The sequence below is a fragment of the Phycodurus eques genome, chromosome 5 (genome assembly GCF_024500275.1).
Source record: "Phycodurus eques isolate BA_2022a chromosome 5, UOR_Pequ_1.1, whole genome shotgun sequence".
NCBI classification, from domain to species: Eukaryota; Metazoa; Chordata; class Actinopteri; order Syngnathiformes; family Syngnathidae; genus Phycodurus; species Phycodurus eques.
Genome location: NC_084529.1, coordinates 9104083 through 9120492, shown reverse-complemented (window position 1 = coordinate 9120492; position 16410 = coordinate 9104083). Strand labels below are relative to the sequence as shown.

Here is a 16410-nt window from a genome sequence, read left to right as displayed (position 1 = left end):
AAATATTTTGATAACATCAGAATCATCTTTATTTGCCAAGTATGTCCAAAACACAAGGAATTTGGAGCCGCTCTAGTACAACAGACAGTCAATTTACAGAACACTTTGGAGACATAAAGACATTGACAAAAAACAATTGTGCAAAAAGATGCAGAGTCCTCTAGCACTTAGAGCAGTTCGAATGACTAATATTGCAATAGTCCGGTGCAATGACCATTGTGCAAAGGGGGCCGAGACTTCAAGGAGTGTATGCAGTTTAAAGTGACGAGTGGTGCGATAATCTGGGACAATGTTGGTTGTGCAAATGTTACAGATACTCCTCAATCAGTGTGCAAATGGAGCAGATGCTACTCTGGCATGAATGGCCAGTATATGCAAATAGTGCAGCATGGCGAGACTACTACAGTGAGTGCACGAGTAATACATAATTGGCTCCACAGAAATGTGACAACGAACTCAAGTCAACAAATTGCCAGGTTGTTGTAATGGAATTATAGGTTAGGTGTTTAGAACTAGTAGACATTCCAACAGCTTCTTCCCTCTTGCGATCAACTTCTTAGTTTGCATTGATCGGTAGCGCCTACCTGAGGGAAAGAGCTGGAAGAGCTGGTGACCGGGGTGCACAGGGTCCGAGAGGATTTTGCACGCCCTTGTCTTAGTTCTGGCAGCGTACAAGTCCTCAATGGTGGGTAGGGGGGTACCGACAATCCTTTCAGCAGTTTTGATTGTCCGTTGCAGTCGGAGTTTGTCCTTTTTTGTAGCAGAACCAAACCAGACTGTGATGAAAGAATGCAGGACTGATTCGATGACCGCTGTGTAGAACTGTCTCAGCAGCTCCGGTGGCAGGCCGTGCTTTCTCAGAAGCCGCAGGAAGTACATCCTCTGCAGGGCCTTTTTGAGGACTGAGTTGATGTTGGTCGCCCACTTCAGGTCCTGAGAGACTGTAATTCCCAGGAACTTGAAGGTCTCGACGGTTGACACAAGGTAGCTGGACGACGTGAGGGGCAGCTGTGGCGAAGGATGCCTCCTGAAGTCCACGATCATCTCTACAGTCTTGAGCGTGTTCAGCTCCAGGTTGTGTCGGCCGCACCACAGCTCCAGCAGCTCCACTTCCTGTTGATATGCAGACTCGTCACCGTCCTTGATGAGGCCGATGACAGTGGTGTCATCTGCAAACTTCAGGAGTTTGACAGTCGGGTTCGCTGAGGTGCAGTTGTTCGTGTACAGAGAGAAGAGCAGCGGAGAGAGGACACAACCTTGGGGCGCCCAAGTGCTGATGCTGCGTGTGGAGCCATACAAGTTGAGCCAACGCTTAAAAAGAACAAACCGGCTATTTTGTGTGTAGTTTTTTTTTCTTCTTTATGCCACGTTATCAAAAGGGTATTGGACAGTTTTTAATTGACAGCAAAAAAAAAAGTTTTCCTTTAGTATATTTGAGTTTTGAGTCTTTACTTTTTAGGACATTATTTGAATTATGCAGGTAGTGATACATGTTGCTGCCTTTTGATTTGTGTGGGTTTGATTCTGCGTCGGTACCCCCATGACCTGCCGGTCTCAAGGTCAGATAGCGAATGGATGGGTTGCGTCAGGAGTTGAATCAGTACTTATACTTTTACAAGTATTTTTTGGGGGACACAAGTATCTGTACTTTGACTGAGAGAGTGTGAGTACTTTAGCCTTTACACATGTCAATACTGTAGTCAGTTGTATGGGTATGACAAATCTCAGTCGAAACCAGTCTCACAGTTACATCTTTAATAGCTTGATCAGTCCAATACCCCAAAATAAATAAATGGCATGATGTAATTCAGTGTATAGTTAAAGGACAGCAGATGAGAGGATAAAACCTTTTCGTCACTGCTGTAAAACAAGCTTAACAATACACATTTGTTCAGTGAGCTCTTCTTGTCATACTTCTTTCTTAAATTAGAGGTTCCAGTATTTGCATGCCACCACGCTACATAGGAATGAAACTAACTGGTGTGAGTTTACGCAGGCAAGAAAGTTTGTCGTGTATCATAACAGAACCATGATGGAAGGTGAAAGGTCAGTTTTCAGACGAGTCAGTCTCCTCTGTAGAGCCATCACTCTCAACCTCCATCTTCCTCCTGTGGTGGATGTTCCTTCTGGGGGAGGCCTTTCTTTGCACCTCCTTCACCATCCCCACTGCACTGCCACTGCTGTTGCTGCTGGGGCTGACTGAGATCTGGGCGATGCTGCATGGAGAATTGGAAATTGTTTGGGGCAATTTAAGGAAACAGAGCAAGGAGAACAGAAGGGAAAAGCCATGAGAGAGGAGTCATGATACAGAATACGGTCTATGCAGATCTCACAGTTTGTCCAGTTCCTGGTCCATCTCTGGATCATTCAGTACTTCTGTCTTACTGGGTAAGGCTCCTGTGACCAACGGGCAAAGACAAAAGATTAGAATTTTGAACGCTCTACATATCCATCTAACTCATTTTCATTGGAGTCACTGCTGTATGAAAGTAATGAATCTTATTTTGTTTGGTTTATTTCCATTTTTAGGATTTGTCGCTCGATGGGATCAAATGAAAAAGACTATCTGAACCATAATGAGGTAACTCTGGATATCTAAATACATGAAAACCACAAAATTACTCTTTAATGATTGAGATTGATGAGACTTTTTGATGATGGAGAGTCAATGAGAGATTTTTGTTTAAAACCAATTTTCTGGTTGTAATTTGGACTGGAGTAGAGATTATGGGCAAACAATGGGTTGCATGCTAGTCGTGTGAAATAGTTGAAATTTAATACAATAATCTTTAATCCCTGGAAGTGTAGTTTTTTTTCTTTTGTTGATAAGATCATGAAAGAAGTTAATGATCAGGTGGAGAATGAGTGAACTTGTGTAGTGAAAAGATTAGCAAGAGATTTACAGCGCAGTCGAAACCGTTGAACGAGTCTCGCCAGATGATCTGGTCTTCTGCCGCAATCTGTCTACTTTTATCTGTCTCACTCTGCCCACAGAGTGTGGAGGAATTTCCATATCAAGCGAATTGGCACTGACCTGACATGTTATTATAAAATGGTTCATAATCTACCTGTCAGAAGGTAGTTGAATCCTTTGATAGTACAAAATGTGACGATAAGTGCTCAAATGATATATAATAATGCTCAAGTGATGTTTGAAGCAAAAGCTAGATTATCCAACGATACAATTATAATAAATGAAAGAAACATGCCAGCACCATTAAGTTCTTATACAATTAACTTAAAATTCCATTGTAACATGTTGCCAATTTTACATTGTTTGTGCACTCACTGTAGTAGTCTCGGCAACAACATAGCCACTCGTGCTTGAAGAGTATCTGCACCATTTGCACAATTGACATTGTTCCAGTTTATCGTACTGCTAGTCACTTTAAACTGTTTCAATTTCCTGAAGTCTCTGCATCATTTGCACAATTGTCAAAAAAATAAAGTCTCGGCATTATCACATTACTGGTAACCTTTTATTGCTCAGTGACTCTTCATACTGTGTTTATGTTTTTATGTCTAAACTATTCTCTGTCAAATGGCTGTCTGTTGTCGTACTAGAGCGGCTTCAACTACCAGAGACAAATTCCTTGTGTTTTTGACGTACTTTGCAAACAAATAGGTTTCTGATTGCCTTTTCTTCTCAACCAATGAGACATTTGAAATAAATGTGGGCATAAAGAGAATATTTACCAATAGTTTGGTTTATAGTTTCATGTTTAGCCAGACTCATCAGTAAGCTGTAGTATGACACCTTGCCATTCTCTTCTAGGGCTTCTTGTAAACAGGACCTGGGAGGATGACTGCACAAACCGCACGCACATGCGCACACACGCACGCACGCACGCACACAGACACAGGCAGAGAGTTTTCGGTTAAGTAAGGCCCTCTTCTTGTGCCGATTCTACCCCTTCCCGACCAAGCACGTCAAACGCCAGACAATCTTATCAGACAGTCTTATAAGATTATCCAAGAAGATTGTCCTTAGGTCTGATGTGTGTTAAGAGTGGATTTGTCCTGATTTTAGCGTCTGAAACGGGTCGGGACTGACAATCTTAAATAATGAACGTGTTCAATATCTTACAACCGAATCGCTTCATGTGTGTGGGGAACGCCGACTTCTCCTGAGTCATGATGATGAGATGGTGACGTGAAACACAATGTAGTCAGTCAAAGAAGCACCCAAGACTGACGAACACGGAAGCGACCGTAAATGAAAACAAAAACGTATTACCGATGTCGTTTTATGTAGAAAAGTGGCTTCCCCAGACGGCAAGAGGTATTTTTCAAAGCAAGTCATTTTTTGAGAACATCGCCATTTTACAAGGCTCTCGAGACCATTTTATAAGGCCTTCGGGACCGTTCGGGAAACATCGGCGCAACGCCAGAAGTGTTTCTTCTTCTTCGGTCTTGTGAGAGCACGCATGATCATGCAAGACTTCGAGATCGGGGGTGCAACAGAATCTTTGTGTGTGTGTGGTCTTCTGTATTGAGATTCTCGGAGCAGACCAACACACATGATGACCAAAACTGTTGAATGCCCAATTTTTAACCTTTATGTGTTGGGTCTGTAGCAGATAAAAAAAAAAATTTTTTTTAAATCTTTGAAGAGTGGAAAAATCTTGATGTGTGTACCAGGCCTAAGTCATCAACTTCAGAAGGTGCTTTGATGAGGTAAACAATCAGAAGGGGTGAAAGTTTCAGAGCATCTACAGAAAACAAAATAAGTAAGAATTTGTTGACAAGCACAAAATGGAGAAAAGAGGGTATTGTATAACAAAGCTTCTGAATCCACACTTATGTGAAAGCCTTTGGGCAAACATTTCAACATTTTTGTCCCCTCATCTTCACTCAGTACTGGCAGAGCAAATTCAAAAGGAAAAAATACATATCCCATGATAATGTCATTCAACAGCATATTCCGATCTCTCCACAACTCATGCTCAATTCAAGGACATGCCGTGTTGCTTCTTAACCACCACCGGTTTAGGTGATGAGTGGTGCCTGGTTTCTGTAAAAACACCTGCTCGAATTGAGAATTTGACAGCTTTTGACATAGTGTCAGAGGCAGAACACCGTCAGCCGTCACCAGAGTGTGAAGTTTAACATCAGAGACTTACTGTCCACAGCCTATTGTGTTGAAAGTAATTGTCGGTGACACACTGGTGTCATCACGCATCTAATTATCTGAACGCAGGATTCTGTCTCAGCTGTGTGAAAGCACACACGTTCCTAGAAACAAGCTGCTTCGGTGGGTGCTGTTCAAAAGGAACAGATGAATACATCAACCACCCGCTACACGACACAGAACGGGCAGAAATATGGCAGAGCACGTTCAGGGGCAGGCTGCTGTCGCTGTCCTGCACAACGAAAAGATGAACATTCCTTCTGCCATATGGGTCTACAACTCCTCCGAAGATGATGGGAGGGCAGCCAAAGGTCACTTATCTGTCTCACCCATATTGCACAGACTGTACATAATTCTTCTGTTTTCACCATTGTCACTTTTACAATAAGCATTTCAATTGCACTTGATTTGTATTTTTTTATTTATTTTTTTTAAACTGATCTCTTTTTTTAATTATTATTGTTGCATACGAGCCTTTTAACCAGGCACGTGCACAGACATTTTCAGAGGCAGGTGCTCGAGCCATTGCCAATACTCACAATCAGTGTTGGCGCCAGTGTACATCCGATGGGAGGACATTTGATCGGTGTAGGGGACACATTTTACCGCTCAAAAAAAAAAAAAAAACACAGCGCCCTGTGCTGTGGTCTGAAAACGTGTTTCTCACAGTGGAGAATGGATTGTCGCATATTGCTTCTGGAGGTGCCAATATACCTTATCAGACTGTCATGTAGCTCAACTTAAGACCTAACTTTCATTTCAAACTAGAAACCAAATTCGGGTAGACGATAATAATGGTGAGATTAGATCTGGGGGTGTCGCCGATCTTGTGAGGCCCTTTTATACAAATCAACTTGACTTGACGATCGGCCTAATATTATGCCAATAAAATCAAACAGACAGCTTTTCCTATTTCTTAATCATTCTTCTGTATGCTGCTCTATATCAGAGACGACATAGAGAGAGATGTTTTACAAAAGTACTTGGAAATGTAGAGCTCAAATGTTTTACTGTAAATGTTTGCATGAAAATATCTCCTTGAGTACATGTGACTTGACCAGGGTGCTTCTCCTGGCTTCCAGCTCAACCTAATTAAGAATTTAAATGAAATAAAACTGGTGAAATTGTTTCATTTGCAAAACTGTCTTTAAAATTTCTGCCTGACGGGTCTGTCTTTCTGTTTTTCTGCTGCAGCTTCCTGTACGTTCTCTCTTCATTAACATGACATGACAATTTGAAATCACGGATTTCATTCGTACAAAACCTTAAATACGTTCCCTGAAAGTGGCTATATAAGATAAGCATTATGCTAGCAATAGATGCCTGACGAGTGTTGTCTGACATGCCACGCCCCTCCGCTTCTTTGGGTGCGTTTAGAAAATGCTCTAGTAGCCATGTCATATTTTTCATGGTGCAACAATCTTAATGATTGAGTTAACATTGACATTTATTTTACTTTTGTTTTGTACAACAGTGCGTGCATCCATTCCCCTTTAAATGTCACGGTAATTTATTTAGGATTGTTTTTACATGCGTTTCAGTAAAAGGGACAATTTTCCAAAAGGAAGAACTTATCACATTATCCATCCATCCATCCATTTTCTACCGCTTATCCGGGTCGGGTCTCGGGGGCAGTAGCTTTAGCAGGGACGCCCAGACTTCCCTCTCCCCAGCCACTTCATCCAGCTCTTCCGGGGGGATCCCGAGGCGTTCCCAGGCCAGCCGAAGGACATAGTCGAAGCCGAAGGACATCGTCTCTACAGCGTGTCCTGGGTCGTCCCCGGGGTCTCCTCCCGGCTCAGGGCTGATCCCTGATGCAGTCCCACCTCCCAATTGATGACAGAGAAGGATTTTTTAAAATATTGATGACTAATAATAATTTTAAAAAGGGCTCCATGCAAAAGGGCACTTTTCTCATCCAAGGCAAGAGGGACAATGCGGAAGCACCAGTAAGGGTCTATCTGTGCACATCCCCATTTTAAACTTTTGCCATGGACTGTACATATGTACATACAGTCTGTGTGTGGTCTCTAACTGTTTGCCTTCAATAGGTTTTCTTGGTGTAAAACAGTAAGTTGATGTTCTACAATTACGAGCACTGCTACTGGATACCAGAATTTCATATGGGATCAATAAAGTACTTACATACCTACCGAAATCAACAGTCACCAAGGTTGTTGTTCCTCTATTGCACAGTTCTGCTGATTTTTTTGGGGTAGCCTTGCAGCCTGTCTGTCAACCCTGTCTGTCTTAATTAAATTAAATAAAGACTAAAATAAAGACTAAAATGAGTCTACCTGTTTTTAATGCGGTCAATGAGTGGATCTATACACTCAGCCAGAGTGGATGCCTCCACCGCTGTATCTTGCTCCTTTTTATTTTCCTCTGTGGCCAAGCAAGGAAGCTGTTCGACAGAAGCTGATGTGGGGACAATGACGGTGTTCGGACTCTTCCCAGCTAACAGATCCTGGTAGATCAGCAGCACACTATCCAGGAATTCTAGAAGCAGAATTGGGAATAAGGCAATCGATGTAAGACTTGTGCTTGAGTACAGTAGCAACACAGAGAAGAGATTAAAGAATGTAGAGTGTGAAATAACTTTGTATCGTATTGTCCTGATTTTTAAACAAAAAAGACTGATTGAAGGTAAATCTATCAATAAGTAAGGCTGTGTGCTCCATCCATCCATTTTCAGCACCGCTTTATCCTTACAAGGGTCACGGGCGTGCTGGAGTCTAATGGCCTTAAAATAAAATCAGATTTTTTGTTTTCCACAAAAATAAGATTTCTGATTTTAGAGATTTCCCCTTTTGCTTATAGAAAAAACAAATGACAATGGCATACAGCGGACCAGTCCGGATAGCAAAAATCTGCAGATAATTGAAGCATTGCACCGGACTATTGCAATATTAGTCATTCGAACTGCTCTAAGTGCTAGAGGACTCTGCATCTTTTGCACAATTGTCAAAATAAATAAATAAATAAATAAAATAATGTACCGGCATTACCAGATAACTATTAACCCTTTATTGCTCAGTGACTGTTTTTTGGCGGCACGGTGGCCGACTGGTTAGAGCGTCAGCCTCACAGTTCTGAGGACCCGGGTTCAACCCCCGGCCCCGCCTGTGTGGAGTTTGCATGTTCTCCCCGTGCCTGTGTGGGTTTTCTCTGGGCACTCCGGTTTCCTCCCACATCCCAAAAACATGCATTAATTGGAGACTCTAAATTGCCCGTAGGCATGACTGTGAGTGCGAAAGGTTGTTTGTTTCTATGTGCCCTGCGATTGGCTGGCAACCAGTTCTGGGTGTACCCCGCCTCCTGCCCGATGACAGCTGGGATAGGCTCCAGCACGCCCGTGACCCTAGTGAGGAGAAGCGGCTCAGACAATGGATGGATAGATGGACTGCTTTTGTAAATGTCTTTGTCTCAAAAGTGTTCTCTGTCAATTGACTGTCTGTTGTCGTACTAGAGCGGCTCCAACTACTGGAGACAAATTCCTTGTGTGTTTTTTGGACATACTTGGAAAATAAAGATGATTCTGACTCTGACATTATTATTGCATTGGGGAATAAAACAAAATAATAAATGGGGATAAATTGCAATTTTTTGGGGTTAGTTCTTCCCCCAAAAAAGTAAAAACAAAAAGAAAAACATTTGAAAAAATTCCACTGTAATTAAAGTTTTTTCACTCTTATTTGCTTTCTTTCTCTTGATACCAAATAAGCTTTTGTTTTTTCTTTTTTTCCCCAAGCATTATTTTGCAACAACTCCCACATAAATAAATGAAAGAAATATGTTTTTCCTTACAGATAATGTGAAAACCCCCTCCTTGAGCCGTCACCTTGTCGTGGTGGAGGTGTTTGTGTGTCCCAGTGATCCTGAGAGCTACGTTGTCTGGGGCTTTATGCCCCTGGCAGGGTCACCCATGACAAACAGGTCCGAGGTGAGAGACCAGACAAAGCACTGCTCAAAGACCCCTAATGATGACGACAAACAATGGACTTAGTTTTCCCTTGCCCGGACGCGGGTCACCGGGGCCCCCCACTGGAGCCAGGCCTGGTGGAGGGGCTCGAAGGCGAGCGCCTGGTGGCCGGACCCATGGGGACCGGCCGGGCACAGCCCGAAAGGGTAACGTGGGTCCCCATTCCCATGGATTCACCATCTGTGGGAGGGGCCATAGGGGTCGGGTGCAGCGTGAGCTGGGCGGTGGCCGAAGGCGGGGACCTTGGTGATCCGATCCCCAGCTACAGAAGCTGGCTCGAGGGATGTGGATTGTCACCTCTCTGGCAGGGAAGGAGCCCGAGCTGGTGTGTGAGGTCGAGAAGTTCTGACGAGATATAGTCGGACTCGCCTCCACACACAACTTGGGCTCTGGTACCAGTCCTCTTTAGAGGGGTTGGACTCTCTTCCACTCTGGAGTTGCCCACGGTGAGAGGCGCCGAGCAGGTGTGGGTATGCTTATTGCCCCCTGGCTTGGGGCCTGTACGTTGGGGTTCACCCCGGTGGACGAGAGGGTAGCCTCACTCCGCCTTCGGGTGACTGTTGTTTGTGCCTATACACCAAACAGCAGTTCAGAGTACCCACCGTTTTTGGAGTCCTGGGAGGGGGTGGTGGAGAGCGCTCCCACTGGGGACTCCAACGTTCTGCTGGGGAACTTCAATGCTCACGTGGGCAATGACAGTGAGACCTGGAGGGGAGTGATTGGGATGAACGGCCCCGCCAATCAGAACCCGAGTGGTGTTCTGTTAGTCTTCTGTGCTCACCACGGATTGTCCATAACGAACACCATGTTCAAGCATAAGGGTGTCCACACGTGCACTTGGCACCAGGACACCGTAGGTCGCAGTTCGATGATCGACTTTGTGGTTGTGTCACCGGACTTGCGGCCGCATGTCTTGGATACTCGGGTGAAGAGAGGGGCGGAGCTGTCAACTGATCACCACCTGGTGGTGAGTTGGTTCCGATGGTGGGGGAAGATGCCAATCTGACCAACCAGACCCACGTGGCGGCAATCCCCGAACCCGTTGGTGGACACCAACGGTGAGGGATGACGTCAAGCTGAAGAAGGAGTCCTATCGGGCCTTTTTGGCCTGTGGGACTCCTGAGGCAGTTGATGGGTACCGGCTGGCCAACCAGAATGCAGCTATGGTGGTCGCTGAAGCAAAAACTCAGGTATGGGAGGAGTTCGGTGAGACCATGGACAAAGATTTATGGACGGCTACAAGGAAATTCTGGTCCACCATCCGGCGTCTCAGGAGAGGAAAGCAGTGCACCACCAACATTGTGTTTCGTGGGGATGGGGCGCTGCTGACCTCGACTCGGGACGTTGTCGGTGGGGAGAATACTTCGAAGACCTCCTCAATTCCACAGACACGCCTTCCAGTGGAAGCAGAGTGTGGGTTCTCTGAGGCGGGCTCTCCCATCTCTGGGTTTAAGGTCACAGAGGTAGTTAAAAAGCTCCTCTGTGGCAGGGCCCCGGGGGGTGGATGAGATTCGCCCGGAGTTCCTAAAGGCTTTGGATGTTGTGGGGCTAACCTGGGTGACATGCCTCTGCAACATCGCATGGACATTGGGGACAGTGCCTCTGGATTGGCAGACTGGGGTGGTGGTCCCCCTTTTTAAGAAGCATCTGATTCGAATGCCTCCCGGACGCCTCCCTGGTGAGGTGTTCCGGAGACGTCCCACCGGGAGGAGACCCTGGGGACGACCCAGGACACGCTGGAGAGACTACGTCCTTCGGCTGGCCTGGGAACGCCTCGGGATCTCCCCGGAAGAGCTGGATGAAGTGGCTGGGGAGAGGGAAGTCTGGGCGTCCCTGCTGTAGCTACTGCCCCCGCGACCGGACCCGGATAAGCGGTAGAAAATGGATGGATGGATGGATAATGTGATAAGTTCTTCCTTTTGGAAAATTGTCCCTTTTACTGAAACGCATGTAAAAACAATCCTAAATAAATTACCGTGACATTTAAAGGGGAATGGATGCACGCACTGTTGTACAAAACGAAAGTAAAATAAATGTCAATGTTAACTACAAAATCAATTAAGTATTTTAAATGAAGATTAAATGACACAACCTTTTACTCATGCCAGAATATCTGTCTTGATAACCTAAAGTGAATACATGGTTAGGTGATTATGGGTCATCCGGTATCCCAAGGGTCGCTGGTTCGAATCCCGGCTCCGACTGTCTGCGTGTCCAAGCGTCCTTGGGCAAGAAGACACTGAACCCCTGGCAGCGCCTTGGCAGCTGCCCATTGGTGTATGAATGTGTGTGTGTGTGTGTGAATGTGAGGCTTTGTAAAGTGTGCACAGTGATAGTGTAGATAATGCGCTACGTAAGTGCAGTCCATTTGCCATTTTATCATTTACTATTACCGAAAAGGCCCTGTCTTGATCCATCCAGACAACATGAAACAGTACCTTGGTAGTAGAATTGCAGCTGGAAGGCGTAAAGGAAGTCAGAGAAAGACATCAAGCAGTCTGTACCATCATCCATCAAAACAATTCTGTAGGGAAAAAAAAGAAGAGCAGTTTATCACACTGCACTTTTAATGAGCTGAATGTACTGTCCACAAACTGTGCTAAATAACATTCATTCATTCATTTTGGGTACCGCTTATCATCACTAGGGTGGTGGGCATACTGGAGCCTATCCCAGCTATCTTTGGGCGAGAGGCGGGGTACACCCTGAACTGGTCACCAGCCATTCGCAGGGCACATAGAAAGAAACAACCCTTCACGCTCACATTCACACCTACAGGCAATTTAGTCTTTTCAATTGACCTACAATGCAAGTCGCTTATCCTCACAAGGGTCGCGGGAGTGCTGGAGCCTATCCCAGCTGTCATCGGGCAGGAGGCGGGGTACACACTGAACTGGTTGCCAGCCAATCGCAGGGCTAGATTAATTTAATTTATTTATTTTAGTTTTATGGTATACACTTTGGCGGCACGGTGGAAGACTGGTTAGAGCGTCAGCCTCACAGTTCTGAGGACCCGGGTTAAATCCCCGGCCCCGCCTGTGTGGAGTTTGCATGTTCTCCCCGTGCCTGCGTGGGTTTTCTCCGGGCACTCCGGTTTCCTCCCACATCCCAAAAACATGCATTAATTGGAGACTCTAAATTGCCCGTAGCCATGAGTGTGAATGGTTGTTTGTTTGTATGTGCCCTGCGATTGGCTGGCAACCAGTTCAGGGTGTACCCCGCCTCCTGCCCGATGACAGCTGGGATAGGCTCCAGCACGCCCGCGACCCTAGTGAAGAGAAGCGGCTCAGAAAATGGATGGATGGATGGTATACACTTCTTTAATATCAAAAAATATAAAACGGAAAAAAATGTGGCGGCACGGTGGACGACTGGTTAGAGCGTCAGCCTCACAGTTCTGAGAACCCGGGTTCAATCCCCGGCCCCGCCTGTGTGGAGTTTGCATGTTCTCCCCGTGCCTGCATGGGTTTTCTCCGGGCACTCCGGTTTCCTCCCACATCCCAAAAACATGCATTAATTGGAGACTCTAAATTGCCCGTAGGCATGACTGTGAGTGCGAAAGGTTGTTTGTTTCTATGTGCCCTGCGATTGGCTGGCAACCAGTTCTGGGTGTACCCCGCCTCCTGCCCGATGACAGCTGGGATAGGCTCCAGCACGCCCGCGACCCTAGTGAAGAGAAGCGGCTCAGAAAATGGATGGATGGATGGTATACACTTCTTTAATATCAAAAAATATAAAACGGAAAAAAATGTGGCGGCACGGTGGACGACTGGTTAGAGCGTCAGCCTCACAGTTCTGAGAACCCGGGTTCAATCCCCGGCCCCGCCTGTGTGGAGTTTGCATGTTCTCCCCGTGCCTGCATGGGTTTTCTCCGGGCACTCCGGTTTCCTCCCACATTCCAAAAACATGCATCAATTGGAGACTCTAAATTGCCCGTAGGTGTGACTGTGAATGCGAATGGTTGTTTGTTTGTATGTGCCCTCCGATTGGCTGGCAACTAGTTCAGGGTGTGCCCCGCCCGATGACAGCTGGGATAGGCTCCAGCACGCCCGCGACCCTAGTGAGGAGAAGCGGCTCAGAAAATGGATGGATGGATGGAAAAAAAAAATTCAGAAGCGTGGCTGCCATTCTGCAGCTACGGCCCCTCTGACCACCACCCACCATCCAGCAACATTCCTTCGTAGACAATCCGGGTTAAGTGTCTTGCCCAGAGACAAGACGACGACATGTGCTCGGGCAGGGATACGAACCAGCGATCCCTTTACCCACACCATGCCTCCCACAATGAGTAGACGAGCGCAGATCCTCTGCGTCAGAAACTAACAAAGTTTAAGGTAAATTGCATATTGTTGGATACAGTGGTCACGGCGTTTTAGCTGCCTGTCGACATTTTGGGCTTAGCTGATTTCCAATACAAAATCCAAGTTTGTCCCACAAGCCCATTTAGAGGTTAATGAGTACAACGGAAAGACTTGAACTTAGTTAACAGCCACAATTGAAAGAAAATGGATTTGAACATCTCGTAAATCTATTGTTCCATTTTAAAATATTGGTCAACTCTACACCAAGATTGATGTGGGCTAAGCAGTCAGGCAAGTGCTGACCACAGCTGGAGTGCCCCAAATAGTGGTTAATGGTTAGAATTGTGAATTGGAGTCTCACACTCCCAGTGTACATGTCCAAAAGGATGATGATGAGGTTTTGAAATTCTGTGATCGATTATGTTGCAATGAACAGACCTGGCTGCACTCTTTACGATCTCCACTGGGAAGTCTGGACATAGCAACTGGAGCAGGGAGCTGTATTCCAAAATCGACAGCAGATCTGGAAGCAACAAACACAAGGAGAACAGAGGACTTGAGTTGAGACAAGTGCCAAGAGAGCTGTCCAGTTCAGATGCTCATTATGTCATGCCTTTGTTTGTTTGTTTGGTCTGACTGTTTACGTTTCAAACGTTTCTCTCACCTCCACTCTTGCCAATCTGTCGGTAGCATCTCCAGAAGACTCTGATGAATGAGGCTCTGTTATGGGGAGTGGCTTTGATGTAGTTAAACTCTCTGAAGAGGACGTGGTTGCTATTCTTTACGCTGCTGAAACTACAGATACAATAAATTAAATATTATAGATATAGACGTTTGTTTCAATTCTAGCCAAGTGATAGAGATGATATTACATTTTCTGTGGATGAGTAATAAATATAACATACTATTCAGCGAAGTAGCGGATAATGCCAAAATTGGTGTATTCCTCTTTATGTTCCAGCAACTGGATCAGTGCATCACTCAGGTAGAACAACACGTTACTCTCAGCTGTGAAGCAAATAAACTACAATTATATACAGGCTGAAACATGGGGAGCGTGTTTCCTTGCAGAAACTCGAAAAACGACTTTGGCTGCCCAAAAATGTTCTCGCATTGGAAGCGTGAAGTAGTCTCGATGAAAGAGCTTACCGAGATATTCGTCGACCGTCACCGTTGGGTTAAAGCGATTCTTTCCTGACGTCATATCGGCAGAAAAAGGTCGAACATGACATGTAATCGTACTAAATGTACGCAGCTAGAGAACCAACACCGAGTAATCGCTGTGGGCAGTTCTTCGGCACAGGATAAATGTTTGATGCAGCAGTCTTGTAATTTTGCAAGGTCGTTTCTCCCTCTGCCAGGATACAGTGGTTTCCAGGACAAATCGGATGTTGTGAGTCACCGTTTAAATGGCGTTGAAAAACAAAACCCAACTCATTGTTCCTACCCTTTTTCGTCGGGAAGACGTATTGGGCCTTTTCTCAATTAGTAATAAGTAATTAGCATAGATAATATTTTGAGGATTAGTCATGCAGATAGGTTAGTGAGGTATGAAGCTGAAATTGCTGTATCATTTTTTTAAATGCAAATAAAATGTTGTAATGGTTAACTGTTGTGGTTAATGATAACACATACAGAACCTTGAACCCATGAATTTTTTTCTATTCGTGGAAAAACAGCCGTTTTTTTGTGTGTGTTCTTTCTGTATTGCCTTAAAATGACACAAGATGGCACTAAATCGCTGGCAAATAGGAAATGGTACTACGTGTCAAGGAAGCGTTATTAGAAGTCCCACATAGTTTCTAGGCAGGACACGCCATGCTCCAATATAAACTGGCTCCAGGAAACGGGCACTATGATTGGCTGTTGTATCCCTGTAGAGCACGCCCGACTGCTTCCAGACCTGAATAGAAGTGGCCTCGGTGCTGCAGTGTTTATGTTTCCCCTGCTTACCCACCCGAATCCTAACCTTAGCCCATCTCAAACCGCCTTAAACCACAACCATAGCCATTTTTTTTTAAAGTTCCGTACAAATGTGACATATGTACATCTGCGTAGCATCCCCTTTCCCAGGACGCAGGAGCCAATCATGTTGCAGTGGGGCGTGTACTTCCCAGAAACGTTTTGGGAATCCTAATAATGCATCTCTGCAGTTTTTCGAGAGGGCAGTTTTAGACCCCTGGAGTTTTTTACTATTTTACTATATATTTTACTATATATATACTACCCCCCCCCCCTGTCCAATTACAGCAGTGCATTGGTCAACACTTCTAAAACCTGAAAAAAAATAATTGGCTCTCCAAGTGCCATCACCATGACCAACATTAAAATACAGTAGCGTAAAATGAGGCACAGTTTTATTGTTCATCCATCCATCTTCTTCCGCTTATCCAAGGTCGGGTTGCTGGGGCAGCAGCTGAAGCAGGGATTCTGATCATCTCCCGGATGACCAAGCGTCTCACCCTAGTTCTGAGAGAGAGCCATCCTGCAGAGGAAACTCATTTTGGCAGCTTGTATCCGCGATCTTGTTCTTTCGGTCAACCCACAGCTCGTGAGCATAGGTGAGGGTAGGAATGTCGATCGACTGGTAAATTGAGAGCTTTACGTTTCGGCGCAGCTCCTTCTTTACCACGACAGACCGATACAGAGTCCGCATCACTGCAGACACTGCACCGATCTGCCTGTCGACCTTTCCCTACATTCTTCCCTCACTTGTGAACAAGAACCCGAGATACTTTAACTCCTCCACTTGGGGCAGGATCTCTTCCTCGACCCGCGGAGGGTACCCCACCCTTTTCCGACTGAGGACCATGGTCTGAGATTTGGAGGTGCTGATTTTTATCCCAGCCACTTCACACTCAGCTGCGAACCACTCCAGTAAAAGCTGAATATCACGGCTTGACGCAGCCATCAGAACCACATTATCTGTAAAAAGCAGAGACGCCATACTGACGTAACCAAACCGGACACCCTCAACTCCTCGGCTGTGCCTAGAA

The 16410-nt window shown here is 45.5% G+C and overlaps 1 protein-coding gene across 1 annotated transcript; it reads right to left on the bottom strand.

Moving 5' to 3' along the window:
* Positions 1–1203: 1203 nt before the first annotated feature.
* Positions 1204–14795, bottom strand: cstpp1 (centriolar satellite-associated tubulin polyglutamylase complex regulator 1). Its single transcript, XM_061677614.1, has 9 exons — positions 14564–14795; positions 14320–14422; positions 14079–14209; positions 13853–13937; positions 11552–11637; positions 7429–7630; positions 3697–3806; positions 2334–2397; positions 1204–2216 (listed from the first exon to the last, which is right to left on the bottom strand). Exons 1-9 carry the CDS (start codon positions 14616–14618, stop codon positions 2048–2050), a joined length of 1005 nt encoding a protein of 334 aa, XP_061533598.1. The 5' UTR covers positions 14619–14795; the 3' UTR covers positions 1204–2047.
* Between the last annotated feature and the right edge of the window lie 1615 nt (positions 14796–16410).